The sequence below is a fragment of the Natator depressus genome, chromosome 10, assembly GCF_965152275.1.
Source record: "Natator depressus isolate rNatDep1 chromosome 10, rNatDep2.hap1, whole genome shotgun sequence".
Classification (NCBI taxonomy): Eukaryota; Metazoa; Chordata; order Testudines; family Cheloniidae; genus Natator; species Natator depressus.
Window position 1 is genome coordinate 33,613,263 of NC_134243.1, and position 27,127 is coordinate 33,640,389.

General features: G+C 58.3%; 2 protein-coding genes across 3 annotated transcripts in view; one reads left to right on the plus strand and one right to left on the minus strand.

Annotated features, from left to right (window-relative positions):
- The window catches only part of CORO7 (coronin 7), a 182,763-nt gene that overhangs the window by 40,179 nt on the left and 115,457 nt on the right, over positions 1 to 27,127 (minus strand). The gene's annotated exons all lie outside the window — the stretch shown is intronic.
- On the plus strand, positions 1,115 to 25,081 carry VASN (vasorin). 2 transcript variants are annotated; one of them, XM_074964673.1, is made up of 2 exons: positions 1,115 to 1,288; positions 22,422 to 25,081. In XM_074964673.1, exon 2 carries the CDS (start codon positions 22,432 to 22,434, stop codon positions 24,445 to 24,447), a length of 2,016 nt encoding a protein of 671 aa, XP_074820774.1. In that variant the 5' UTR covers positions 1,115 to 1,288; positions 22,422 to 22,431; the 3' UTR covers positions 24,448 to 25,081. The 2 variants fall into 2 exon arrangements, with proteins under 2 accessions (XP_074820774.1, XP_074820775.1); XM_074964674.1 differs by lacking the exon at positions 1,115 to 1,288 and adding an exon at positions 19,880 to 20,071.

Below are 27,127 nucleotides of genomic sequence, written 5' to 3' on the forward strand. Positions count from 1 at the left end.
GCTCCCACACCGAGGGGCCCATGGCCCCTGTTAGCCATACAGCACATAGCCTAGCAGGAAAGCCCCCCCACCCCCTCCTCCAGCACTCCAGGCCCCATCTCCAATCAGTGTGATCACAGCGATACCCCTAGGAAAGGGCTTCAAAGGCAGGTGAAGGGTGTGACTGGGGGCTGAGACAACCCGGCCCGCCGCTGAGGGGCACATACAAGCCCAAAGCCAGAGGAATCCATTGTACCTGCAACCAGCTCCCCCAGCAGTGTCAGCCCCCAAACTGTCTCCCTGCGTGACCCCTGCCCCCCAGTGAGCTGCACTGGGCTCACCCTGGATGAGGCATGGCAGCAGCATGGCCAGGATGTCAGCCCCTGATCTCCTTTCCCCAGCCCATGTCTGCCCCCTGTGGATCCGCACACACCTGGGCTGGGGGCTGGTAAGGGGAGATCAGGGCTAACCCCCGAGCCTGGGGAGGATCAAGGGCTGACCCCCAGGGTGGGGAGATCAGGGCTGACACCAGGGGCTGCAGCAGGAGATGGGGGCTGACAGTGGGATCTGGGGTAAGGGTAGATCAGGGCTGACACTGGGATCTGAGGGAAGGAGAGCGGGGTTGACAGCAGGATCTGTGGGGGGAGATTCAGGGCTGACAGCGGCAACTGGGGGGGATCGGGGCTGGCACAGGATCTAGGGTAGGGGGAGATTGGGGCTAACACCAGGATCAGGCGCAGGGGCAGGGAGTGAGAGATTGGGGCTAACACCAGGATGGGGGGGGCAGGGAGTGGGAGATGGGGGCTGACACCAGAATGTGTGCGTGGGGAGATGGGGGCTGACAACGGGATGTGGGGGGGGGAGATTGGGGCTGACCCCTTGGGCTGGCAAGGACGGACGGGGGGTCACGCAGGGGTGCTGCCCCCCGGCTGGAGGAGGTTTCCATCACACACAGGGTCACAGTTGGTTCAATGGCTCGCAGTGCCCCATTCACACACTGCTCCAGCCCCCCCATCGCTTGCCCCGCCCCCCACTCTCCGCGGAGGCGCTGCCGCCAATCCGGAGGCGCTGCCCGGAGGCCCCGCCCCCCGGCCCCGCCCCCTTTCCCTTAAAGGCTCCGGCGGCGCGTAGTAGCTGGGGCTACAACTCGGAGCCGCGGTGCGAAGGCCGGGGCGCGAGGCGCTGCAGCCGGTGCCCGCAGCCCTGGGCCGGGCCCGCTCCCTAGCCAGCCGCGACCGGTCAACCTGGAGGCTGCATCGCCCGGAGCTCGGCCCCTGCAGCAGCCCCCAGCGGCTCGGCTCCGAGCCCGGTGAGTCCAGCCGGCCTTTGTCTCCGTTGGTACCTGGGGCGGGGAGCCGGGGCGCCGGCCGCAGCAGCTGGTCCGCTCGTTGGGGGGCCAGGCCCGTGAGACGGGCCGTGCGCTGCCGGGGGGGACCGGTATCCCTGGGGCTGGGGGCCCGGCCCGCCAGCCCCGGAGCCCACCGTGGCTAGCTGCTGAGCTGGCCCGGCTGTGCTGCCGATCCGGGCAGGTAGTGGGCACCGCTTACAGACTGCCTGTCCCGAGGGCGTCATGCGGAGCGGCCCCTTCCTAGGGGGCTGAACCCTCGCCGAGCACGGGCTGTCGGGGGACCCGCGGGAAGGGCGCAGCCTGCGGCCGGGAGGACGCGGGGACCCCCCCCACCCGAACAGAGGCACGGAGGTGGTCGGGGTGGGGGGGGTCACTGCCATACCCAGGGGCCACCCCCTCCCGCCGCGTTCCCCGTCTGGACCCGGAGCAGAGCAGCGCCCGTTAATGGCAAGAGGGAGCCGGGCCAGCCCCTCCCGCGCAGCGACCGCATCTCCCGATCGGATTTACAGGGACTTGTAAAGCTTAATAGACTGCGAGCCCCGATAAGATCTGCTGGCTGCCGGCGAACAGCCCGGGCGGGCCCCTCGCGCGGGGGGAGCCGTGGCCAGCCCAATTATTAACTAGAAGGGAGAACTGGGGAGCGAATCAGCCCAGGGAAACCCCTGAGCCCGTGGCCCTGCGTCTCTGCGCTCCCCGTAGCGCCCTGGCGAGGGGGACAGAGGAACCAGCCCCACAAGCTGTGCTAGTCCTTGGCAGAGACCCCTGTGCGCTAGCTAGGACCCTTGGCAGAAGCCAGGGCGCGTTTGGGGAGGCAAGTGAGGTTGAAGCATTGGCAGGCAGACTTGGGGCTCTGGCCTAGCGGCCTCTGGACTAGGGTGTCAGTGGATTCCACAAGCCTTTTTGGGCCAAAGCCCCCATGGCAGATGGACCCCTCCATGCTCAGGCCGGTGGCTTGTTGGGGTGAGGAACGGAGCAGCCTCTAATGCAACAGTTCCCAAGCCCCGCTGGCAGCTTTGGCTTAGCCTGGCTAGCCCTCCCAATAGCACATAGACACTTTAACACCCCCCGCCCCCCCCCCCCCCCCGGGCGCCTGTGGGATGGAGCAGGCCAGGATGTAGGCGGATTTGAGTCCAAGTGACGAGGAGGTGGGCAGCAAGGGTGGCCGGGGAGTAGTGCACCCGGTGACCAGGATGCACAAGACACAGTGTCTCAGCAGAAAGAAAAGCCAGGGGGGCCTGTCACTCCTCTGAGCCGGAGGAGGTGGCTGTACGGGGGTGTTAGGGGGTGGTTTCCAGAGCAGTCTGTAGCAGTGATGGGCGCAGTGGTGTGATGCTGGGTGCTGTGTGACAGGGCAGGGGCAGCTCTCCCTGCCTGGCGGTGTTTATTTTCTTCTCTCTTTTGTTAGTGGGACGCAGGAGGTTCTGTAAATAGAGTGTCAGACACCGGAAAGGGGTTCTGTTAATAAGCAGCCTGGCTGGACTCTCTCCAGCAGCGCAGAGCTGGCGCGGCAGGAGTACACCTCCCTTGCTGCTGGCGGCCATCCTACCTCCAGCCCTGGGAGCCACCCATCAGCAAGGCCCCCTTGCCTCTGCCCGAGCGGGGCACAGAGCTGCCACTGGGGAGCATTGGGGGCCGAGTGCAAGGTCAGGAACATGCCCCTGGGAGGGGGTCCAGGGCCTTGCAGTGAGTGGAGGGGCTGTCCTGGGAACATTGGGGGAGGGATGCTCAAAGGAGCCAATATTCTCAGCAACCTTGGCATTAGGATTGTGTATCACAATGCAGTGCTGTGTGAGACCCCAAAGCAGCATATCCCCTCAAAGGGTGGCACTGGGCTGGGCCCACACGGGGGAAGCCATGCTCTTGAGTGTAAGGGCTAAACACATCTGTAAAGAAACCAAAGCTTAGACTGTGCTGTCTGGCTGTGGCAGAGACGGCCTGCTGGCCACATAGGCCCTTCTTGCCAGTGGCACCATGGCAGGGGCCCTGCTTTCCACAGCCATGGGGAGCCTACGGCTGTCAGCAGGGCTGTGAGCAGCACAGTGGCAGGCCTGTCCCTGGGACACACTGGGGAAAGGAGCTGACTGCAAACTGGTTCTCTCTCATCCCATCTGGGGCACAACTACTGGTAGAGGATCACCTGAAACAACCCTCCCCTCCAAAGCCCTGAGCTTGGGTAGCACTAACCCCTCAGGGAAGGGCCACCAGCTGGCTCCCAGGGGCCAGGGCCAGGCAGCATTTCGGCCCTGGCCCTGTGGCTTTTACTGGCCCTCAGCCCAGGTGCTTAGTAAAGTGCAAGCTTCTAGAATGGGGGATGGCTGGGCCATGCCAGCCTCAGGTGGCAAAAGGCTGTGCCCAGCAGGCAAGAGCCTCCTTCCCTTAACAGCTGGGCTGAACTTCACATAGTTGTTGAGCGTTTGGTCTGGGTGGTGCTGGGATGTACGCTGGGGCTGGCTAACACTCCCATGGGGGGAGATGCTTGGGGCAGCCTGGTCTGGAGAGGGGTCTGGGGGGGGAGCAGCAAGAAGAAAGCATTAGCTCACCGTAAGAGCAGTTCCCCAGCACCACAGGCCCCCAGCCACGCTCTTGCATGGAGCTCTGTGTGCAGAGGGCTCCTGGCTCTGAGCTAGCTTTCAGTGCCCCCTGCAGGCAGCCAGGATAGCACAGACCCATCTGCCTACACCCACAGCTGGTGCCATGTGGCACAGGAAGCGCCCCTCCATTGCCTGGCCAGTGGGCCTGGGCCTTGACCTGGAGGGGGGGGCCCCTTGTGGAGCCCATGGCCCCTCTGCTGTGAGGGCCAGTCATTGCCCAAGGTAGTGGTGGGACGTTTCTTGTGCTGAGGATGACAGCTGGTTAATTACTATTTTTATAGTCCACACAACCCTCTGTCGCCCTGTTGGGTCACCCTGGGGCCTGACGTAACTCCCAGCTCAGGCCGCTCCCTAGCTGGGTTGGGGTTTCTTCCTTCTGGCTCACCTGCTGAGCACCCTTCCTTCCCCCCCAGTGCAGCCTGGAGCAAACCTGCCAGGCTCAGGCCCAGCTAAGCAGCTGGAGTCATGGGATCGGAATTCTCATTAGTGGCTGCTTGGCGAGGAGCTCTCTGGCCGGGCGTGCGCGTGTCAGACAGTGCTGAGGGTGTGGGTGGGTTTGGGTGTCGGAGCCAGGCCTCCCTTGCATTCATGGGCTTGCGTTCCTTTCAAGAAAGCAGCCCTGCTGGTTTCTGTCACTCCCAGCACCTGGGTCAGCCCTTCAGCAGGGCAGTGGGGTAGGGGGGCTAGTAAAAGGATGGGCAGCGTGCTGCTGAGACAAAATGAAAAATCCCCTTCTCTACTGTACAGCCAGGCTGGAGGAGTGGGGGATCCACGCAGGCCCTGGCCCCTGCTGCTGGCTGGAGGGAATGCAATAAACAGGCTGCACATTCCTTTGGGGCTGCCTCAGAGACTTAATTAAATGGGAAGGGGGATGTGGGGGGGGGGGGGGGTTGGGATGAAGGGGAGGGGGATTAAGTGCCTAAGCTTGACCCCCTGCCTGCTCCCAGGGCACACTGAAGTGGGCTTGTCAGGGGAAATTGCTCTGCCCACAGAGAAGGCCTCGGATGCGGAGTGACAGGCAGAGCAGCGTCTGCAACCTGACACGGCCAGGCTAGGCCAGGGGCCTGAGGGGTCTGGTGGTGAGGCTTGGGGGGTGGGGAGTCCAAGGGGCCAAGAAACATGTGCGCAGCAACAGGAGGGTGCCCAGCGCTGCTTTCCTACCAGGAGAGATGGTACCAAGCTCCCAGCCTGGCACGGGCAAATGGCTGAGGTGTATGATGGGTTCAGGCTTGCCAAGTGCCTGCTGTGTTGAGCCCAAAGGGGGACCTGGAACCCAGGGAAAAGTATCCCTTTCAGCCACAGCCCATTCCTGCCTGCACCCCTCTCCTCCAGCACAAAGGTGGCCTTAGCCTCCCTGTGGAGTAGAAGGCTGCTCAGGCCCAATTTTTAAACCCCACCTGGACTTAAACCAGCCTCAAGCCTTGCCAAGAGGGTTGAATTGTTTTCTGACCTGACCCAGTGCTGCCCTGCCACGCCAGCTGTTGCCCCCTGCTGGTTGTGTATGCTGCTCACTTCCCAGCATGCTCCCTCCAGAGCATGTGCTGTGCAGTGGGGTGGCAGTGGCTGGCAGAAGCAGGTGACCCCCAAGGAGGAGAAGAGCCGACCCAAGCCCAAGAGAGTTAGGTTGTTTTCCAGTCCAGCCTACACTCTCAGCCAGGTCCTGTTAAGTTGCAGGACTATATTACAGAGATCCCTCATGACGGACAGGTGCATACCCAGCACACTTGCTCCAGAGGTCCATAGCTGCCATCGCATTGGCAGTGAGCAGCTGGAACGCTCCACCTCCCAGCCAATCCACCATACACTCCCCCAACCTGCAGCAACAACACCCTACTTCTGAAATAAGGTTCAGCTTAGATACTGTGGTGCCCAGACCCTGTGGTGAGGGGCATAGTGTGGCCGGAAGGCTTGGTTGACCACGGGGGGGGGGGGCTCTAGCTGAGACAGGCAGCAGCTTTCAGTAGGTGTCTAACTCAGGAGCAGGATGTCCCATGAAGGACTGGGGTCTCAAAGGACCTAATTTGGAGATGTGCTGGCATTAAGTTTGCTCTTGTTCACTGCACCAGAGCCAGCTTCCTGCTTCAAGACCTCTGGCTTCCTGCTGCCCTCTTTCCTTGGCTCAAATGGCTGTGCTCATAATCTTAGCCCTGCCTAGCTATCTGCACCCTGCCCTGGTCAGTGTGGAGAACTACTGATCTCTGGCCTCATAACCTCTTTGAAGAGGAGAACAAATTGGGGAGAGGCTGGAACTGGCACGTGAATGTGCAAGCCCAGTAGGAAGGATTTTAAACTCGGGGTCATACCCTAAGACTGGAGAATTGCAATTAGAGTATCTGAATTAGGAAAAGTGATCTGGGAAACTCCAGGCCTGTTAGTTTGACCTCAATTGTATGCAAGGTGTAAGAACACCTTTTTGAAAAAGTAATTAAAGACAATAAGGTAAATAGTAATTGGGATAGAAAACAACATGGTGTCACACAGGATAGATGGTGCCAGACCAACCTGATCTTTCTTTAAGAACCAATTTTCTAGACAAAGGAAATACAGAGGAGGGCTGGAATATCATAAGGAGATTTGGGTGACCTTGAAAACTGGAGTAATAGAAATGGGATGAAATTGAATAGTGCAAAGTCATGCACTTAAGGACTAACAACAAGAACTTTTGCTATAAGCTGGGGACAAATCAGCTGGAAGCAACAGGAAGAGAAAGACCTGGGTGTGTTGGTTGCTCACAGGATAACTGAGCCGCCAAGGTGATGCAGCTGTAAAAAAGGCTAACGTGGTCCTGGGGTGCATCAGGCAAGGTATTTCCAGTAGACAGGGAAGTGTTAGTACCATTATTCAAGGCCCTGGTGAGACTCATTTGGAATACTGCGTACAGTTTTGATCTCCCATGTTTAAGAGATGAATTCAGACTGGAACAGGGCAGAGAAGAGCTACTAGGATGATCAGAGAAATGGCGAACCTGCCTTAGGAGAGGAGACTTAAGGAGCTTGGCTTGCTTAGCCTAACCAAACAGACTGAGGGGAGATGTATTTATAGAACAATTGTACCAGAGGGATAAATACCAGGGAGGGAGAGGAGTTATTTAAGAGACAGTGTTGGCACAAGAACAAATGGATATAAATTGGCCATCATTTAGTTTAGGTTTTAAATTAGACCAAACTTAGCCATCAGAGGAATGAAGTTCTGGAACAGCCTTCTGAGGGGAGCAGTGGGGACGAAAAACGTAACTTATTTCAAGATTGAGCTTTTTGGAGGGGAAGGCCTGGTGAAGCTGTCTACGATAGCATATGGCCCAGCTGTAATTGCATTTGCAAATATCTTCAACAGCCGCAGATGGGACACTAGCTGGGGTGGGCTCTGAGTTACTGTAGAGAATTCTTTCCCAAGTGTGTGTCTGGTGGGTTTTGCCCATATGCTCAGGGTCCAACTGATTGCCATATTTGGGGTTGGGGAAGAATTTTCCCCCAGGTCAGATTGGCAGAGTCCCTAGGGGGAGGGGGATTTCACCTTCCTTTACAGCATGGGTGGGCAAACTACGGCCCACGGGCCATTTTAATCCTGCCCTCAAGCTCCTACTGGAGAACAGGGTCTAGGGCTGCTCTGCATGGCTCCCAGAAGCAGCAGCATGTCCCCCCCTCCTGCTCCTATACCTAAGGGCAGTCAGGGGGCTCTGCTCTGCACACTGCCCATGCCCCAAGTACTGCCCCTGCAGCTACTATTGGCCAGGAAGCGCAGCCAATGGGAGCTCCGGGGGCACTGCCTGCAGACAGGACAGAGCTGCCTGGCCATGCCTCCATATAGGAGCTAGAAGGGGGACATGATGCTGCTTCTGGGAACCACCTGAGGTAAGCGCTGCCTGGGTAGCCTGCACACCTGAGCAACCCCCTGTGCCCTCATTCCCCCCCCCCCGCCCTTTGTCCCAGCCTGGAGCCCCCTCCCACACTCTGAACTCATTTCTGGCCCCACCCCAGACCTGTACCTCTAGCCAGAGCCCACTCCCCTTCCCACATCCCAGCCTGGTGAGCATTCATGGCCCGCCATACAATTTCTATACCCAGATGTTGGCCTTGGGCAAAAAGTTTGCCCACCCCTGCTCTACAGCATGGGGTACAGGTCACTTGCTGGCTTGAACTACAATAGAACCCCAGTTACAAACAACCTCCATTCCTGAGGAGTTTGTAAGTCTGAACAAAACATTCTGGTGGTTCTTTCAAAAGTTTACAACTGAATATTGACTTAACACAGCTTTGAAACTTTACTGTGCAGAAGAGAAAAGCTGCTTTTAACTATCCTAATTTAAATGAAACTAGGACAGAAAGTTTCCTTACCTGGTCAAATCTTTTTTTTTTTAAACATTCTCTTTGTTTTTAGTAGCTTACGTTTAACACAGAACTGTGCTGTATGATTGCATATTTCCAGACCCAAATGAGGGGCGTGGCTGACCAGTCAGTTCGTAACTCTGAGGCTCTACTGTAGAGTTAATGGTGGATTCTCTGTAACTTGAAGTCTTTAAACCATGATGTGAGGACTTCAGTAACTCAGCCAGAGATTAGGGGCTTGTTAAAGGAGGGGCTGGGTGAGGGTCTGTGGCCTGCGATGTGCAGGAGGTCAGAATCCTATTGTTGTCCCTTCTGGCCTTTAAAGTCTTTTCTCTAAAGAGAAAAGCAACTATGATCAGAGGTTTGGAAAATGAGCTATGAGGAAAGGCTGAAAGAACTGGGCCTGCTTAGTCTTGAAGAGAAGGCTCAGGGGGGACCCAAGAACAGTAAAAGGAGGTTCTCCATCTTGACTGAGGGGAGGACAAGCCAGAATTGGCTTAGTCTGCAGCAAGGGAGATTCAGGGTAGATATTAGGAAAAATTGTCCAACTCAAAGGATAGCTGAGCTGTGGAACAGGCTTCCAAAGGAGGTTGTGGAATCCTCATCGCTGGAGGTTTTTTAAAAGCAGGTTGGACCAACACCTCTTGGGGTTGGTCTAAGGCTATGTCTACACTATGGACCTTACAGCTGTGCTGCTTTAAGGTCTCCTATGTAGCGCCACTATGCTGGCAGGGAGAGCTCTCCCACTGGCATAATTACCCCCCTTCCCCAACAAGTGGTGGCAGTGACACAGCACTGTGCACACCAGTGCTTTTTTCAGTGAAACTTTTATGTTGGGCAGCAGGGTGGGGTTTGTTTGGTTTTTTTTTTGGTTTTTTGTTTTTCCCCACACCCCCAAATGATAAAATGTTGCTGACAAAAGTGCTAGCATAGACCAAGCCTAAGCGTCAGGGCTGGAGCAGACCCCTCAAGGGCCCTTCCAGCCCTGCATTTGTTACTTACTACCTTGCAGTTCATGCACTGGCCAGTGGGAGGCAGCAGGTGTTCTGCTCACCCAGTGTAAATCAGGAGTCACCCCAGTGAAGCCAATGGCGGTACACTGGTGTAGGAGGCAGCAGAATCCAATTCCAAGGATTTAAACTGGAGACGGGCCTGAACCAACCCCCTGACATCCCAGGTGCTTAAAACGTGGTTAAAAGCACAAGGGGCTGGAGCCCTGGCAGGATGCAGACTCCTGGGGCTCCCCAGGATAGCTGATGGAGGGGACAGGGCGGAGGAGGGATCAGTCCTTGGTGCCATCTAGGACCCTGCATGCTTCAGTCTGTCTCACTCCACTGCCTGACGTGGCTCTCCCAGGTCCAGCAGCCCATCTCTCCCTCTCTGGCCACAGGAAGGCTGGCTGCCCACTGAGTGCCCTTCCCAATTATGGGTTGCAGCTGTGTGTACTAATTACAGCCTGCCTGCTGGGCTTCTGTGGCCAAGGGGCTGTGTACAGGGATGGGGTCAAGGGCCGCATGTGGCATCTGGCTGCCTTTGTCCTGGGGTGGTGGGAGAGGGGTGGAACTGGGCCCAGCTGTGCTTTGATGTGTAGGCACAGCAGATCCCTGCCCTAGCAGTGTTAGAAATCCAGGCTGGCACACTTGAGCCAGCTGCTGCCTCTCTGGGCTGAGCATGGAGTGGGAGAGACTCCATTTAGCTTGGGGTAGGGGTCCTGGGGGGGTTCTGCCCCATCCAGCTCCCTCCCCACCAGGGCAGCAAGCTCTTGGTGCCCCTGGGCACAGGGCAACTTGCCCCACTGCTGCCCAGGGCTGCTGGCTTCCAGCATGCTGGCAGGGAAGCTGGTGCTGCTCAGAGGCAAGCCCCCATGACATGCTGGCACTCCAGGGGGCACAAGCTCAGTCCCCTGCATCCCCCCATAGACTGTGGGGCCTAGATACTGGGTATTGGCACTTAAGTGGCATTGGGCTGGGGTGCTGGGTGGGGAGGGCATGCACACTTTAGGAGGCTGTTCCCATTGCTAGAAGCCCTCTGCAGGAGGTTGCGGGGAAGGCCACACAGGAACAGAGGGCCAGTGAAGGGGTGGAGCCAAGCTGAGGTATGTTCAGAGGGGCAGTGAGCTGCTGCTCCTCTGAACACAAAGGGTTAAACCAACCAGGGAGGTGGCGTGGGAAGGGTAGAGCTGACCAGTCTGTCCTGCCAGGTTGTCTGATGCTGCCCGCTGCTCACTGCTCCACTCACAGCTGGATTCAAACAGGAGGGTAGGGAGCTAATTTAAAGCCAGAGGCAGAGGGCTGGCACTGAGGAGTGAGGGGTGGCTGTGTGTGAGGAGCTGCAAACAGTTCTTTAGGCCCTGGTGTTTGTACAGTGCCTGGCACAAGGGGGTCCAGATAACATGAGGGGTAAACCCAGCACCTGCTAGGCAGGCAGGATGCTACAGCAGGCAGCAGGATGAAGTGACAGAACTGGCCACCCCATTCAGGGGGGCAGCGCCCCTGCGGCTCTGGATTTGCCTCCCTGCCCAGTCCCCGTCCCTGCCCTCACAGTACTCCCAGAGAGCCCTCTTCTCCCCCCCCCCGCCCAACTGAGCTCTGTCCCCTCCCAGGTGCTATGGTGGGGCAGTCATGGGGTGGGGGCCCCGCACAGCCCACTTTGAGGGAAGAGCTGGAGCAGGCTCACCCCAAGGCTGCATGTGCTGCTCCCACAGTGCCCCACCTCCCAGTCTGTCCCCCTGGCATTGCCCAGAGGATCTTGGGCCTGGCACAGCCCCCAGCCCTGCTCCATTTGCCCCCACAGTTCCAGAGGTACTGGCAGCTTATGGGCCCATGTGGGCAGGTAACAGCACATCAGTCCATGCAGCTCCCTCAGTGTCTCAGCCAGGCTCTGAGGGTATCCCGGGCCATGGGGCCACAGTCCTCTGGGCAATCCAGGAATGGATCCCTACTAGCCAGCCCATCTCCTGCTTCAGACAGGAGTGCTGTGCTGGCTAATCCAGCCAGAGTGGTCAGCCAGTGAGCCAGACCAGGCTGTGCAGTGGCTTCCCCAGGCCCTCATGGACCTCCCCATCCTCTGCCCTGAGTGCCAGCACCCCCAAACCTGCCCTGGCTAACAGCGCAATGTGCACACGCATGTGCTGGGTCACCAGAATTCCATGGCAGCCCTAGGGAGAGGCCACACGCTGAGGGCAGCTGTGGTGCTGAATGCCCACCAGGAAGGTGCGGTGATGAGCTGGGGGCAGACTTGTGCTGGCTGCTTTAAGGGAAATCTAAACCTCTCCCTAGCTGCTCTGGGCTGGGCACCCAGCACCCTAGTGCGGGGACCCCAGGGAGCCCTCTGCCACCCTAGGTCAGGCTGAACCCAAGGCACTGGAAGGCTGCTCTGTGCCCAGGGGAGAGGGCACAGCAATGCTCCCCTGGGGAAAGCAGCAAATGCAGGACCAATTCCAGGCAACAGGGGGTTGCTCTGTTCTACGTGTGTGGGCATGGTGCCAGGCTGCCTGGGCAACAGGACTGGAGGGAAACAGGTGAACCTTTAGGGCCAGATTCAGCCCTGCTTTACCCCAATCTGTAAACCCAGGCAAAGGGACCACCCATGGCAGGAGGGCTGGTGGGGGCTGCAGTTGCCTGAGAGCTTCAGGCCCTGGGGGCGTACAGATGGCCCCATGACTGTGCTGGCCAGGAAGGGGAGCAGGCCCAGAGAATGCAGCCCCCTGGACAGAGTCAAGGCAGCCTCCGTTCAGGAGGTCTGCTAGGAAGCCCTCAGGGAAGATTAAAGCTGCCCCCAAGTGCCCAAGAGAGGGCAGCCCTAGGAACAGTCTGCTGCTCTGGGGGGATGGGGAGATCTGCATGGGGCTGGCTGGGAGGGTGTGCCACTCCCTGGGCTGCCTAGAGAGAAAATCTGAGTGCCACAGAACACTAAGACAGCAACCCCTTCCTGACCCCAGTGGCAGTCAATTTATAGCTGGAAGCATGAGGATGGGGAGGCCTGGGGGTTTATCCAAGCTGGCATCACTGCCTACCCCACTTGCATATGTATCCACAAATAACAGCCTGCAGCAGGGAGTTCCCCAGGTTCACCCTTCAGTCTTTTTTAACCCCCCCCCCCCCCCGGCAGTTTTCTGCCTTTTACCATCCCCCAGTGCCTCCTTGTGCCTGCACCGTGGGGCAAGGCTTCTCTCTAGCATCCCTTAGCGCTGGCCGGGGCACACAGGAGCTGCAGGGAGGGGATCTGGAGGCTGGTCCCACCCCACTCAGGCTCAGAGCAACAGCCCCGGCAACTGTGGGCAGTGGAGGAGTACAGCAGGCAGGGCCAGTGGAGGCAGGGAGCTGGGCTCTGTCTCCAAGGCGAGTGAATTCAGTACAGACCTCCTGGTCAGTCCCATCACCAAGTAAACACCCCCACACAGGCAGGCTGGCAGGGAACTGGGCTGCCTGGGCCCAGCTCCGCACGCAGCTGGAAAATATGAACGATCCAGCAAGTCTCTGTGCTGTAGGCCCACGGGATGGGAGTGTAGCCAGTAGAGCAGAGGTTGGGCTGGATTTAGTGCTCCGGCTGCGTTCGCTTGGGCCCGTGGCAAAGCAAGCGTGCTGCCAGCATTAGCAGCTTAGTGCCTCCCAGAGAAGCGGGGCTTTGTCTCCATCCTGTTTGGCTCCTGGCTGGGCCCCCCTTTTCCTGTCTCCCCTGTTTATTAGGTGTAAGCCTGTCTGAGCAGTGCTAAGCCGGCAAGCTTTCTCTGGGATATGGTTAACCCCTCAGGGTCCAGCATCTCCACTTAGCGAGCACTGTGTGATGGAGTACCACTGAGCCCACTGGAGCTATGCCCAGGACCTCTGGCTGTCTAGTTCTCTCAGCCATGCCCCTGTGAAGGGGAGCGCAGGCTGGGCCCTGCTGCCTCACTAGCCCAGGGCCTTGCCTCTAGCAGCAGCCCAGGGCCAGCACCATGCACCTCGTCAGCTGTTCAGTGCTAGAGCTGGGCTGGAGGGGAGAGGAGACAGCTGAGGGGGAACAGGTGACCCCATTCAGGTGACCACATAAAGGAGGGAGGGGCCCTGGTGCTAGCCACGGGCTTAGCCTTTGCCAGGATGCATCTGAAGGGCAGAGTGAGGCATGGACTCGTCACACGGAAGTGCAGTTAGGAATCTGGCCCTGCCTGGCCCTCAGGGTGTAGGCGGGCTCGTGGCAGGGAGCTTCAGTCCACAATTAAGCATGGGTGGAGCAAAGCCACCCAGCAGCCTGGTCCTGACCTGGCAGTGTGGGGAAGAAATGCCCACACAATTAAAGGGACAGCAGTTTAGTCAGCAGCTTGGCTGCAGTGCCAGACATGTCAGCGAAACCTGACCCTGGCATTTCAAAACTGACTCCCACCCCAGCGCTGGCAGCAGGCCCACTCTGGTGCCCTGCCAGGCCCCTATGTGCTCAAGAGTACTCAACAGCCTGCAGCCCTCACTGGGCAAGCGAGTGTTGCTGGGAGCACCCTTGGGCTGAACCAGTGCTGCTCAGAGCCAGGGCTACCCCCTGATGCTCTCGTTTCCCCTCCACCCCCCACTTCCCCAGGGCTGGGCATAGTGCAGCTTCCCTGCAGAGAGCCAGAGCCACACTGAGCTGCCCCCTCTCCTGGCAGCAGGACCAGGGGGTACATGCTGGGGGAGAGCCCCAGACAGACCCTGACTGTGTGAAGGGACCCTGAGCCCCAAGGGCTCATCAGTCTGGACTAACACCCACAGCTGCTAGGGAGGAAAGTCCCCCAAGCCTTGTCCACCCTGGCCTCTCTGCTGCAGGTACAGACCTGGTTCTCTGTGCTCGCCCTAGCTGCGCTGCAGATTTGTGTCTGAGCTTTATTCAGCTGGGCTGGCTCAGCTGCCCAGTGCTCCACCCTTCTCCAGTGCCAGCTGCCCAGGGATCTCCAAGAACTTGACAAGCATTACTCTGTGGCTTTCCTGCCTAGCAGTCTCCCTGTTTTACAGAGGGGGGAACGGAGGCCCCAAGAAGGCACAGGAACCAGGAGGGCTCCTGATCCCTGCTGCTAGGCCATCCGCACAGGCCCAGCCCAAAGCAAGCAGTGTCCCAGCGAGAGCCGCAGGCAGGGCTATGTCAGTGCTGCTGGCAGCTCAGAGGCAGGTTGTGCTGTGTGACACAGAGGGCTTTGCCCTGGGGTGGATATGCAGCTTGTCATTCATTATCCTGGGTTAAACACTGACCTACTGGTCAGGTCACTGGGTGGGACAGCGCCCTCCTCTAAGCATGGTGCTTCATGGCCAGGCATCCCCGCAGCCAGGCCTGGTGTCTCAGTGCAAGCTCATCCACCTCAATGCTGCCTGGGTGACAGGTTATGCCCTGTGGTGCAGTGCCCAGCCTAGCTGCAGGCAGGAGCTGCTCTACGGACCAGCTGTGCCATGTGAGCAAGTGTCAGATGGCAGCAGAGCGGGACGGTCCTGTCCCTGAAGCAGCAACCCTTGCCTGGTGCTGAGGGGATAAGATTTCCTTTAATAGGAGCCATGCTTTGGGGGCACTCCCTACCTCACAGGGGGGGGACCCAGGTGCTGGGGCTCAGTGCTCTACCCAGGCTGGCTTTAGCTGGAGCAGGAGGGAAGTGCTGGATTCCTCTTTGCTTCAAGTCCCCACATCTTGGGAACAGATACCACCTGTGGCCACGACAGAGTGGTTTAAAATTCCAGCCCAGTGCCACAAGGGAGCCTTTGCCCGGCACAGTGGGCTGCCTGGCCAGGGCCTAAAGCCTGCAGCTGTGAATTGGGCCAGTCACAGCCATGCCATGGGCCACACAGCCCTTAGCTGCCTTCCCTGCCTGTCAGGAGCTGCCCCTGTAGGGAGTGCAGAGTACAGCTGGGGAGCAGAACATGTTGATTGGGGGGCAGTTCAGACAGCCTTTCCCACCCCTTACAGCCTCCCACCCTGCCCCTTTCTGCAGTGGCCACTTCACAGCCCCTTCTACCCTGAGGCCCCTCACTTTTATCCTGCCAGTGCTTGTCTGCCCCATATGACGATCCTGCTCCCTTCCCTGCCCGTGGGCACTAAGGGCCTGCTCCTGCCCAGAGCGCTGTACAAAGCAAATCCCTAGTGCCTACAGCAGAAAGGCGACTCTTTGAAGAGGCAGTGGGGATCGTCTTTATCAGCTCTCAGTAACCCCCAGCCAGAGCAGTGCCACTTGTGCTCTGCCAGTGGTTTGTCTCCATACCAAGGCCACAGACTCCCCCAGGATTTGAGACTGACCCTGGTGAGGCTGTAGGCTGGGTGTGCTCTGCTGCAGCTGGTAGTGGCCACTTGTGTACTGCTGGGTCAGGCCGAGAGCAGGTGCCTGGCGTAAGGAGGAGCTGTGCTCACAGCTGTGGGTCAGAGGAGCCCTGCACTTTGGCTAGCAGGGAGCATGGCTGGGGGGAGGCAGGGCTGGTCTCTGGAGGGAGCGGGAAGGGGCAGCAGGGGTCAGTCCCATGTCTGGCAGGGCCCCCCGGCTCTGTAACAGGCTGTTGGGGGAAGGCCAAGCGCTGATCTGCCGATTCCCAGGGAGGAAGGGACACCAAGGCAGACCACTCCTCTCCCCTGCCACTGATAATGCAACAGGACCCTCCACTTCTAACCTGGTCTGGCAGTGCCTCCTTTGGCCACAGCTGGCTCCCATTACCCACAGTCTCCAGGCCATGGGAGGCCTCAGCAGGTAAAAGAGCATGGGGAAGTGGGAGGGCAGAGGCAGGCCAGAGAGTCCCTGGTGCTATCCCTCGGGGCCTGGCCAAAGCAACAGCTCAGGCCCCCCAGCCTCCCTGGAGCTTTTCCTGCTAGCTGCCTCCTTTCCTTATCTGTGGGATGCAGAGGTGAGCTTGATCTCCCCTCTCTGTGCAGCAGTGCTTTCCCTGCCACCTGCCTCTTCCTCTCCATGGTCTGGCCTTGCCATGAGCAGCTCTGGCCCTGGCCTGGTGCCCTGTAGCCCTCTGCTAGCCCCTCCTAAGCTCTTTGGGCTGTCTGGATTGCAAATCACAGCCCCCCTCCCCCAGCCCAGCTGCACATTCCACAATTTATTACCTGGCTGGAGCCTGTCTGGCCCATGCCAGCTCTGCTGATATTTACAAAGATCCCTCACTCCCACCACCCCGTTGGTAATTACTCCTCTTATTAAAAGGATTGACAGACAGGCTGAGAACCAAGCAGCCCCTGTGATCCCAGTGGCCCTTTGTGCTTTGGTGCACGCTGCCCCCCTGGGGGGGGCTGTACCCTCCCTCCAGGCTGCTGGCTCCCTGCAGGCCATGCCCTGGGCCAGGATGGCTAAACAGGGGCAGTTCAGTGTTCCTCCCCCTCCATGGGCTCCCCCCAGGGAACAGTTGGCAGGGGGGGTCTGATTGCTCCAGAGCTGTCCCCTCAAAAGTCAAACCATGTGCTTGGAGCTGGTCACCATTCCTCCACCAGTCTGCATTTCCTCCCTGGGGGCCATAGGCAGAATGGAACATCTGCCTCAGGGGCAGGGAATGGGCAGCTGTGCCCATGGGGTGGGAAGCAGTGCCACACACAGCAAGACGGGACTATGCCTGCCCTTACCAAGAGTAGGATACCAGGGAGGCCAATCACAGCAACCAGTTACAAAGACTCACTCCTCTCGACCCCCCAGCTCGCACCCCCATGAGAAGAATCTGAATTTGCAGGCTGGCCAGGAAGGGTCCCCAGAGGGTCTGGAAGTGCAGCTCCTGCGGAGGCTGCTTGTGTTCTTGAAAATAAATCTCATTGCAATAATAACCAAGCGATGACAGCTTGGCAAATGCCTCCAGCCTTCCTGAGCTGTTCAGCTTGGAGCCACAGGCCAGGGTCCTAACCCCCAGCTGATGGGAACTGAGAGGAACAACCTGAGTGTTGTGGGGCAGAGAGACTGGGGGGGTGCCTGATGCCTAGTATAGTGTGGGTGCTACTGGAGTGTAAACAGCAGGTAACGGCAGATACTTCGCAGCATTCTCAGCCACGCCATCAGCCTCCCTAAACGCTCTGGCGCAAGCCTCCATGTATGCATAGCACTCCGTCTCTAGCTAGCGTTTAGCTCACCCCCAAGTCGCCGCAGTGTTCCTTGCTCCTAGTGCTGCCCACTGGACAAACGCAAGAGACTTGCCAAGGAGTTGCTTTCCCGCCTCTCCAGCTCGGCAATCTGCTGCTGTTACCACAGAGAGTCAGTCGCTGTAACGTGCGGCTCTGTACAGAGCTGGTGCCCGGAGTAATGGGCAGGGCTCAGCCCATTCTCCAGGGGGTGAGAAGAGCCCCTTCCAGGACTCATATGGTTAAATCCAGCAGAGACTCTGTGCTCCATCTTAAAGCCCAGGGATGTTCCCTGCATCCCAACTGCCTTTGGATGCTCCCACCCAAAGCAATGACTTAAGGCATGGCTGGATTTCAGAGCTGCCTCGCCAGGATTCTGGGTGGAAGGAATCCAGCAATGAACGGTGCCTCCAGCAGTTGTTCCAAGCGCTGGGCTGAAAATGGTGCCAAGAGGTGTGGGGGGTGAGGTCAAGTCACAAGGTCTTGTTGGCCCCTGCCCAGCATAAGGCAGGAGCGTGGAGCAAGAGGGAGTGCTGGGATGCTCGGGGTAGGCCGACCATGGGGCTCTTGGTGAGCCATGGGCAGGACTCTCTCTGGGCAATGGACAGCAAGAGGCTTTTGACAATTATTCTGCACCCCAGTGGGGGAGGCGGAGGAAGGGGGCGAATGAACAGCGTGAGATCAGCCAAACCCCCTGGCCCTCACAGCAATCAGTGGGGGTGCCACTGCATTGCTTGCTGGAGAGTGCCCCACTGTGTTCTCCCCCTATAACAACATCCAAGGAGCCCAAGCAGAGGAATTGTGGCGAGGGGCTGAGGGGGATGGCGAGGCATGGAGGAGTTCGGTACCATCAGCCGACTGCCACTTCACCGTAGTCGGGTCACAAGGCGAGAGTCCAGTGGTTTCTCATCACAGTTCCAAGGGGGAACACACTTAGTTCAGGCCACATTGCATGGTCCCTGGCTCCAGAGTCAGTGGCAGAGCTGTGTGGGTGGGGCACTGGACAGTGGCTTTCTGCACGATGCCTGACCCTAGCTGGGGTAATCACTTTAGAAGCAATACATTTGCCTAGGGGACAAGTAGGCACTCGTTTGAGCGTGGGCATGGCACAGGTGTTGTGGCGAGCGCCCTCCCAGCTGCAATAGAGAGCTCTGGCTGGAGAGAGCCAAGCTCGAAGGCACTGGCACAGAGCATAAGGAACGCCTGGCTCCCCTGCGGCTAAACATGGGTGCATTGCACGCACACAGGGATGGCACCTGGTCGAGTGTTCCCAGCAGGAAGAGCTCTTGGCATCCCTTTATGTGATGCCATTTGGCGGGCCCAGAAATAATTTTGGAAACAGTAAAAAAATCAGAAATGCCCCAGTGAGTTGCGGGGGGGAGGGGGAATGGATCCTGCAGCTACCACTTCCCCTGTAACATCTCTAAATCCCTGTAACACTTCTGCTGCCCCTGGTTCCACAGCAGCCAGCCCAGTCACTAGGCCAGAGGCTATGTCAAGGTCTGTGGTGTTTCCCCGATCTACGCTGGACATCTGACAGCAGCTTCCCCCAGTTCAGGGCAGATCCGGGAGGAGGGGGAAATGGGTCAGCTCTCCAGGCTGTCCCAAGCACTTGGGCTCTTGCATGGGCATCACTCTCTTTCCAAGGGAGTTGTGTGACCAGCTCCACTCCGTGTGGGAGAGGGAGGGAAGAAAAGGTGGACATTCAGAAAGCAGCTGCCAGGGCGCCCAGGGACAGCCAGCAGGTGATTAAAGCGTTTTCAGAAGCAATGAGGCAGGGGAAGCAGCTCCCTTTCTGAGCGCAGACTGTGCCCTGCTCCTGGAAAGTGGCTGCCCTGCCCAGCAGTAGTGCTCAGGCCGCTCTCCTCTGGGGTGATCTCTTGGCTGGAGTGACGGGCGTTCAGGGACAGGGCTCAAAGCAGCTGCTCTTTGGGTGACTTGCCTTCCGGCAGCCAGGGGAGGGGTGAGGGGGCAGCTCCTGGCCCCGCAGCCCCATCTCAGAGGATCCAGGGGACTAGATGGTCTGTGGTGACTCTTGCTGATATGCAAAGGGCTGGAATTTCCTTCTCGAGCTTGGGGGCTTCCCCTTTCCCCCGTGGGCTGGGTGTGTCAGAGTCAAGACGGCATGACCTGCACATTGAATTTCAGACAGCTGTGGAGGGGTCCTGGCCACTGGTGGCCCTTGACCCTTCCAGTGCTTGTCCATGCGAGTGCCAGGCTGTGCCCAGCATAGTGTCCAAGGGACAGGCAGAGCCTTTGTTGGCTATTCCAAGGGGATCTGTTTGCAGGGCAAAGGCAGCAGACTCCAGGCGATGGCAGCAAAGGGGAAAGCAGGAGGCCATGAAGCCAGGGGCAAGTGCTCTGGAGCTTCTGTCCCCCATTGCAATGTTCCAGCAGCGACCAGAGCTGGTGTGCCAGGGGGCCAGCAATGGCTGGCACTTGTGGGCATTGCCCATGGGAGGATTTGACATGTGCCAGGCTAGGAAATGAAGCCCAGAGCTCCAGTCGCTCCACAATCTAAAGCAGGGCCTTTGCTGTGGTCTCCAGTGCCCAGAGCTCGGCCTGCTGAGCAGAACCCCAGGCAGCCAGGGAAGAGAGCGCTGGAGGATGTGAGTCACTGGGATGAAATGTTCCCTCTCCCACAGCTGCCCTGCGAGGGAGCCCAAGCTTTGAGTAACACCGAGATGGGCCAGCCAAGTACTACCAGGAGCCAGGCCCTGTCCGAGCCATGGTGGGATGGATGACGCTGCTAGGAAGCTGCCAAAACCAGGGGTGTGCCGTTAGCAGCAAGAGGGAGCTGAGGAGAGGTTGGTGCCCGGGATTGGAAGGGAGCAGGGCCAGGGACGGTGACTATTCAGGTGACACACAGGGAGTATGGGGGGAAGATATGAGGAGCAGTGACCCTTCCCCGCCCCGGACGATGTCGCTGCCCTGTGGTACGGAAATGTATCCTAGGTTGTTTCAGGCAGGGACACTTAAGGCAGCCAGTGGGTCAGACTGCCCGGGCTGAGCGCCCACTCCGTGGGTGAGGCTCGTGTTGGCTGCTGGTGAGGAGGGGAACGGTACCGTGCACACATGGTATCAGGCAGGACTCTCCCCCGCTGATCTTGCAGGTGGGGCTGTAGTGAAATGCACGTGGGGAGGAGAGACTGTCCTGCCTTGTCTTCGCAGGGGCTTTGCAAATCAAGCTCCCAGGCCTCAGTATGGACAGCCAAGAAATCCACCCCACTGTACTGAGCTGCTGGGCCAGTGACCCAGCTCCCACTGTGCCCCCCCCCACAGACTGCCTGGAAGCCCCTTGGGATGCATGGACATTGCGCATTGCGGGAAGCCGAGGCAGGGCAGCTGGGTGTGAGGACGGAAGGGGGCCTTGTCCCCCCACGCAGTGCGTGTTCCCATCCACCAGCGGGAGCAGAGCGCTGCCGTCAGGCTGGAACCTCTCAGCTATGCAGGGGTCAAAGGACACAGTCCCAGAGGCCCCAGGGATGGATGGGGGGCTGGTCGTGTGTGCTGGCACATGGCAGACACGCTCCAGCACAGGCTGGCCAGACCCTACGCAGCTCCGCACTGCAGGCTGTTAGGGGAGCTTCCTCATCCTGCCGAGGTCTCCAAGGGGCAGAACGAGGATCTGTCCCCAGCCAGCCGGCACTGCTCCAGGCAGCTGGTTTCAAACACTGCGCGCTGGGAGCATGTCACCCCTGGCCTGGTCTTGAGAGCCCAATGCTGGATCCCTGCGTGCTAGCCAGAGCTGGGGAGGGAAGGGATGTTAGACGGCGGGTGCTGGTGGCCAGAGCAAGCTGACGAGTATAGTCCAGAGAGCGGGGTTGCTAAGGGAATTCAGGGACCAGGAAGGGATGAGTAACAGCTCGGGAAAAGCGATACAGCACAGCAGGGGTCCCGGTATGGGGGCTGTGGTCAGACACGCAAAGCCCCTGCTCAGCTGGGAGCTGCCGATGGCACTGAACGGCTCCCACGCGCCCTGCTGTACCAGGCCTGCGCACCATTGGGACCCTTTGATCCTGCAAGGCTGCGCAACGCTTCACCTGCAGTGGGCTTGTCACAGGGATCCCCAGCAGGGCAGCTTTGCCCACATGAGAAAGGAGGGGGATGGTCTAAGTGCCTGGGCACCCTCCGCCTGGCAGAAGTCCCAGCAGTACTGATGGCCTGGTCTAGATGTAGCTGCAGCGGTGCATGATCCCCTGCTAACAGCAGGGTGGCTCTCTCTGGCCCGAGTGCAGAGGCGAGGAACTGGTAAACCAGCTGGAATCGCAGGAATCTGGCCTCGTCTGACGGCCAGTAAACACAGCAGCTCGAGGCATGGAAACCGGAGCAAGTTGCTGTAAGAAGAGAGCCTGGGTCCCTGTAGGGAACAGCTCCCTAGCTGCCCATCTTCCTCACATTTGTATGCCCCCATCCCTCTGCAAGTCGGGCTTCGTCAGAATCATCCTAACTGGGCTAAAGGAAAGGAGAGTGCAGGGAGGAAGGGAAGCCCAGCACTGCCCCCCTTAACACCCCAGAGCCAGCGGTCCTGGAGGCTGCTCAGCTCATCCTGGCTTCACCAGCGTCAGTCCAAAACAGGTTGCTTATCAGCAAGGGGAAACCCAGCCAAAGCCTTTCTGCATGAGCCCTTTGCAGTAACTGACCCGCGGGGTGGAAATCCAGCATGTCATGCCGGCTGCGGCGGGAGAGGTTGCTGCAGGAGTGTTTCCTCCTGCAGCCTGGGCTCCCCAGAAGAACCTGCTCCCCCAGCAGGGCTCAAGCTGCTGCCCATGGGGCACTGGAATGATGCTACAAGAACCCTGACGTTTGAGGGTGTTTGGGTCCACGAATGGGGGTGGGGGTGGGTGGGCTTGAAATCCATATCCAAGTTCTCTGGCTTTACTCTCTAAACCCATCAGCGATATGACTAGCCCCCCCACCCACAAGATTTCTCAGGGGTTTGCTGTTGCATGGCACACTGTCTGCAGGCATGACCCCGTGAGTAGCTCTCTGCCCCACCTTTCCCACCCTAGCCCCTGCCCAAATAACCCCCTGGGGTACGGAGACTGGCTGTAACTTTACAGACATGTCAGAAGAAATGCGATGGGGTCAGACACTTGATTCCCAACCCCCAATGTCATCTGACAGGTAACATTTCTCTGGTTTTTCCCTCTACAGAGAGTCCAGCATGGACCACCTGATCCTGTGGACGCTGCTGCTTCTGCCCCCTGCAGCCCGGGTTCAGGGCTGTCCCTCAGGCTGCCAGTGCAACCAGCCACAGGTTGTGTTCTGCACGGCCCGGAGGAGCCACGCCGTCCCGAGCGGCCTGCCACCGGACACGGCCTACCTATACGCCTTCGAGAACGGCATCACCTCGCTCCATGACGACAGCTTCCGGGGCCTCCCGGCACTGCAGCAGCTGGACCTCTCCCAGAACAAGATTTCCAGCCTCCAAAGGAATGTCTTCCAGCCCCTCACCAACCTTGTCAACTTGGATCTGTCGTCCAACCAGCTGCGCGAGATCACCAACGAAACCTTCCACGGGCTGCGCCTGCTGGAGCGCCTCTACCTGGACCGGAACCGAATCCAGCACATCCACCCAGCCGCCTTGGACACACTGGAGAACCTGCTGGAGCTGAAGCTCCAGAACAACCAGCTGCATTCGGTTCCTCCGCTGAACCTTCCCAAGCTCTTGCTGCTGGACATAAGCCGCAACGGCATTGCCACCATCGAAGCTGGTGCCTTTCACATGGTGAACATAGAGTCTCTCAAGATCGCGGGGCTGGGGCTGAGCAGCTTGGATGAGGCGCTTTTTCAGAACTTGAACAACCTCCACGAGCTGGACGTCTCAGACAACGCGCTGGGCAGAGTCCCGGAGGTGCTCCGGCGGCTCCGGGGCCTCACCAGGCTCAGCCTGGCTGGGAATGCCCAAATCGCTCAGCTGCAGGCAGAGGATTTTGGGGAGCTGCCCAACCTCCAAGAGCTGGACATCAGCAACCTCAACCTCAACACCATCCCCCAGGACTTCTTCAGTGTCTTCCCCAGGCTCCGGGCCATCACCGCGGCCGAGAATCCATTCAACTGCCTCTGCCAGCTGAGCTGGTTTGGGCGCTGGCTGCACACCAGCCATGTCATGCTCAGGAGGTCTGAGGAGACAAGGTGCCACTTCCCCCCCAAGAACGCTGCTAAGCTCCTCCAGAACCTGGAATACTCAGACTTCGGCTGTCCTGCCACCCCCACCCCTACCCCCACCCTGAGAACCACCTCCCCGCAGCCGGCCGTGCTCCTCACCAGCAGCGGGCACTCTGCGCTGGAGCCCAGCCTCGCTGCTCCCACTCGGGAGCCCGCGCCCCGGCAGGACAGCTCTACTCGTGCGCCACACACAGCTGCGCAGGGGCCGACTAGCCCCGAGATGCAGATCTGCCCTCCCCGGACGTGCTTAAACGGGGGCACCTGCCAGCTAGACGCGCACAACCACCTGGAGTGCCAGTGCCCCGACGGCTTCTCGGGCTTGTACTGCGAGGCCGAGATCCAGAGAACAACCCTGCCCCCCATCACCCAGGCGCCCACGCAGAGCAAGCAAATCAGCATTAAGCAGGTCAGCAGCACCTCACTGACAGTGGACTTAAAAAATTATCAACAGGCCAAAGACCAGCTGAAGGGCATCCGCCTGACCTACCGCAACCTGTCTGGGCCCGACAAGCGGCCGGTCACGCTCAGCCTGCCGACGTCACTCTCCGAATACACCGTGCGCGCACTGAGACCGAACTCCACCTACCGCCTCTGCACCGGGCCGCTGGGGGAAAAGCCCTCTGAAGGGGAGTTCTGCATCGAGGCCCACACTGCTGTGCAGGGGACTCACCAGCAGCACCTGCCTGTCACCCAGAGCAAAGACAGCAACCTGACGCTCATGATCGTGCCCGCGCTGGCTGCTGTGCTGCTGCTGGTGATTGCTGTGACAGCAGTCACGTACTATCTCCGGCACCGACGGGCTAAGGCACATGCCGATGCCAGGGTGGATTCCAGCCCCCTGGAGCTGGAAGGGGTGAAAACATGTCTGGAAAACAGAGACTTAGCGACCCACAGTCAAAAGCTGCCAGAGAACATGGCGGTGCCAAATGGCTTGGAATGCGAGGTCCCCCTGATGCACCAACGCTACCCCAGTAACAACAACACCCCAGCGGTCAAGCCGTCCTATTTCTAGACCAAAAGAGAGATCGTGAGAGAGTCGCCATTCACAAGTTCCAGAGCCTGGATGGACGGGATACGGGCTGACCATTGTTAGTACCCAGGGCACGTTCCTCATGGGACAAGGGACATTGAAGGGTTAACTTAAATTAAGACAAAACCCCACATAATGTGCAATTTTCCTAGAGGCTTATACACTTAGGAAGTAGACACTGTAATTTATCAGCTCAGCACACGACTAAGTGCCTGCATTTCCCTGGCTGCCCTGCTATGTGTGTAGAGAGAAGGTTTTTTTAGCCACCGCTACAGAGAAAGATATGTGACTTAGTTAAGAGGCCTCAGTGTGCTGGTAACAAAAGCTCCTTTAACTAAGTGCTTCCCAGGATAACAGACTCATCAGTAGTTCTCCCTGAAAAGCAATAAAGGAAGGAAAAAAACCCAACACACACAGACAGAGGTGCAGGGACTCTCGGACTTACTCCCCCAGTGCGTTGAAGGAAAAAACCACCCGGGAATTAAAGCTTTAAGAACTTTTAGAGACTATTTATACATGGTTATTTCCCATTTCTTCTGGGAAAGCTCTTTTCTAACGCAGATCTGTGTCCTTTTGTTTTGTAAAATAGATGAAGGAGGATGCTTTTTGTACAAAAATAAAATCTTTTGTACAGCGTTCGCTGTGTCCAGCTTGTGAGGGATGCTAAGGACATAGGCACAGACCGACACATCAGCGTCTCCCTACCCCATTGAGAAGTGGGAACGCCGAGTTACCACTCCAGCTTTGAGGAGGGGTCCAGTGTCCTTGGGAGGAATTACAGCTTCCCATCCACCCATGGGAGATGATTAGCAGGAGTCCAGTTATCATGGGGAGAGCAGTGGTGATGGCTGGGGGGGCCATGTGTTGAGTTTTCACTGTGCAAAAAATTGGTTTTCACAGTGTAATTGGAAGGAAAAAATTAAGCTCTTGGAGAACTCCAGCTGTCAGGGTTTTTTATTCCTTTTCTTTAATTCCTCGAGCCCTAGCCCCATAGCACCTACAGTGAGACTCTCTGATTTTAACACCACTGCAGCTTTCCATTTATGTTCAAATTGGGTGCACCAATTTAACGCTGGCAAAAAGCATGGGCCAGCACGCCCCGGACACGGGAACCCTCTCTATCTCCGGGGCAGGGAGAGCACTCACCGGGCCGCTGCAGCTTCCCCAGCAACAGCTTCTGCCCACACAAGGGACCCCCTTCCTGGCAAAGCGGGGTGCTCCGTCTGCAGGGCCAGCCACTGCTTGGCAGTTTGTCTGCCCCAAGAGACACTGGTCGCACCAACTGTGCGGGTGGCTTCCCTGATGTGGATCCTGAGGCGGAACTGTGACCAAACTTAGTTGCCACCGGGTGGCAGGTCCCTCCTGAGCTGGAGGGAATGTGGACAGGCCAGCTAGTGGCAAAAGACCCTCTAACCCAAGACAACCTGCTCTCTCTGTAGCATATGTAACCAGACCACCATTTCAATTAGCAGTACTGGTGGCAGATCTGCACCATCTAGGGTGGGAGCATGGTCCAAGGGTCAGGGCACCAAGTGGAGAATCCAGGATGCCTGGCTTTTATTCCCAACTGTGCCACTTCCCACTGTGCAGCTTTGGGCAAGTAGCTCTGCCTCAGTTTCCCATTCGATGATGCTCATCCAGGTTGGTAAAATGCTTTGAGATTACATTGGGGGAGCGTTCTATACCGAGCAGTTAGTTATGTGTATTGAAGCAGAGCCTATGAGCCCCAGTTATGGACCAGGCCCCCATTGTGCTAGGCGCTGCACAAACACAGAACACAAAGGTCCTGCCTCAAAACGCTGACAAGAGATGGAGACAGGCACTATCTGTGCAGGATGGAGAACGGAGCTCGGTTCTGGCCAGTACATGAGTCAAGACGATGCTCTGACAAGATTTCTTTCTGTTAAAAAGACCAGAAGCCTCATCTAAATCTCCTCTGCTGGAGGATGGGGAGTGAGGAGTAATGGGGGAGCTGTCAGTGGCTGCTCAGGCCTGTTTTCGCACGCCGACCTGATAAGGTGAATTCCTTTCCCTGGATGAACCTCGCGCCCGAAGTGTCTGTCGGGAAGAGAGTCCTGGTGCAATACAAACACACAAGCACCATATGCTTCGCCAGGCTCTGAGCCAAAATTAGGATTTTGATATCGCTAGTTGCTGTTCTCCCAGGCTCCTCCCTCCTCTCAACACCAGATGACGGTTGTTAGCAGGGTTTATTAGCTTATGAAACGGGAACAGTTTTCACTGCTAGAAGCAGGAGGGAAGCCCTGGGAAATCCAGCTGGCTGCCCCACTGTGCCCAAGCCTTTCCTGCCCCCAGGGCGCCAATGGCCATTTCACCTTTTTGAGGAGTCCAGCAAATTCACTCCCCTCTCCATGTCATGGGAGCGGCCATTTCTGCAAAGGTTGGCTCTGCCTAGCCCAAGGCTTATCTCGGGGGAGGCTGGGACATGGAGGTTTGTGCAGCCCAGTGGATCAGCGAGTCAGTTGGAGACTGAGCGGCTCACCCCGCTGGCGTTTCAGCAGCGCTCTGTGCAAGAGAAACACACAGAACAACTCCCACCAAGGGCCCGCTCTGGCAGCTCATGGAGTGGCCACTGTAAATGTGGCTCAAGGCACTGCTGGGCGTAGGGTCATGTCTGCGCTACTGATTCCCATTGGCTTTA

Bases quoted from the DNA above. Each gene is read 5' to 3' on its own strand.
- VASN (XM_074964673.1), top strand. From the start codon at position 22,432: ATGGACCACCTGATCCTGTGGACGCTGCTGCTTCTGCCCCCTGCAGCC.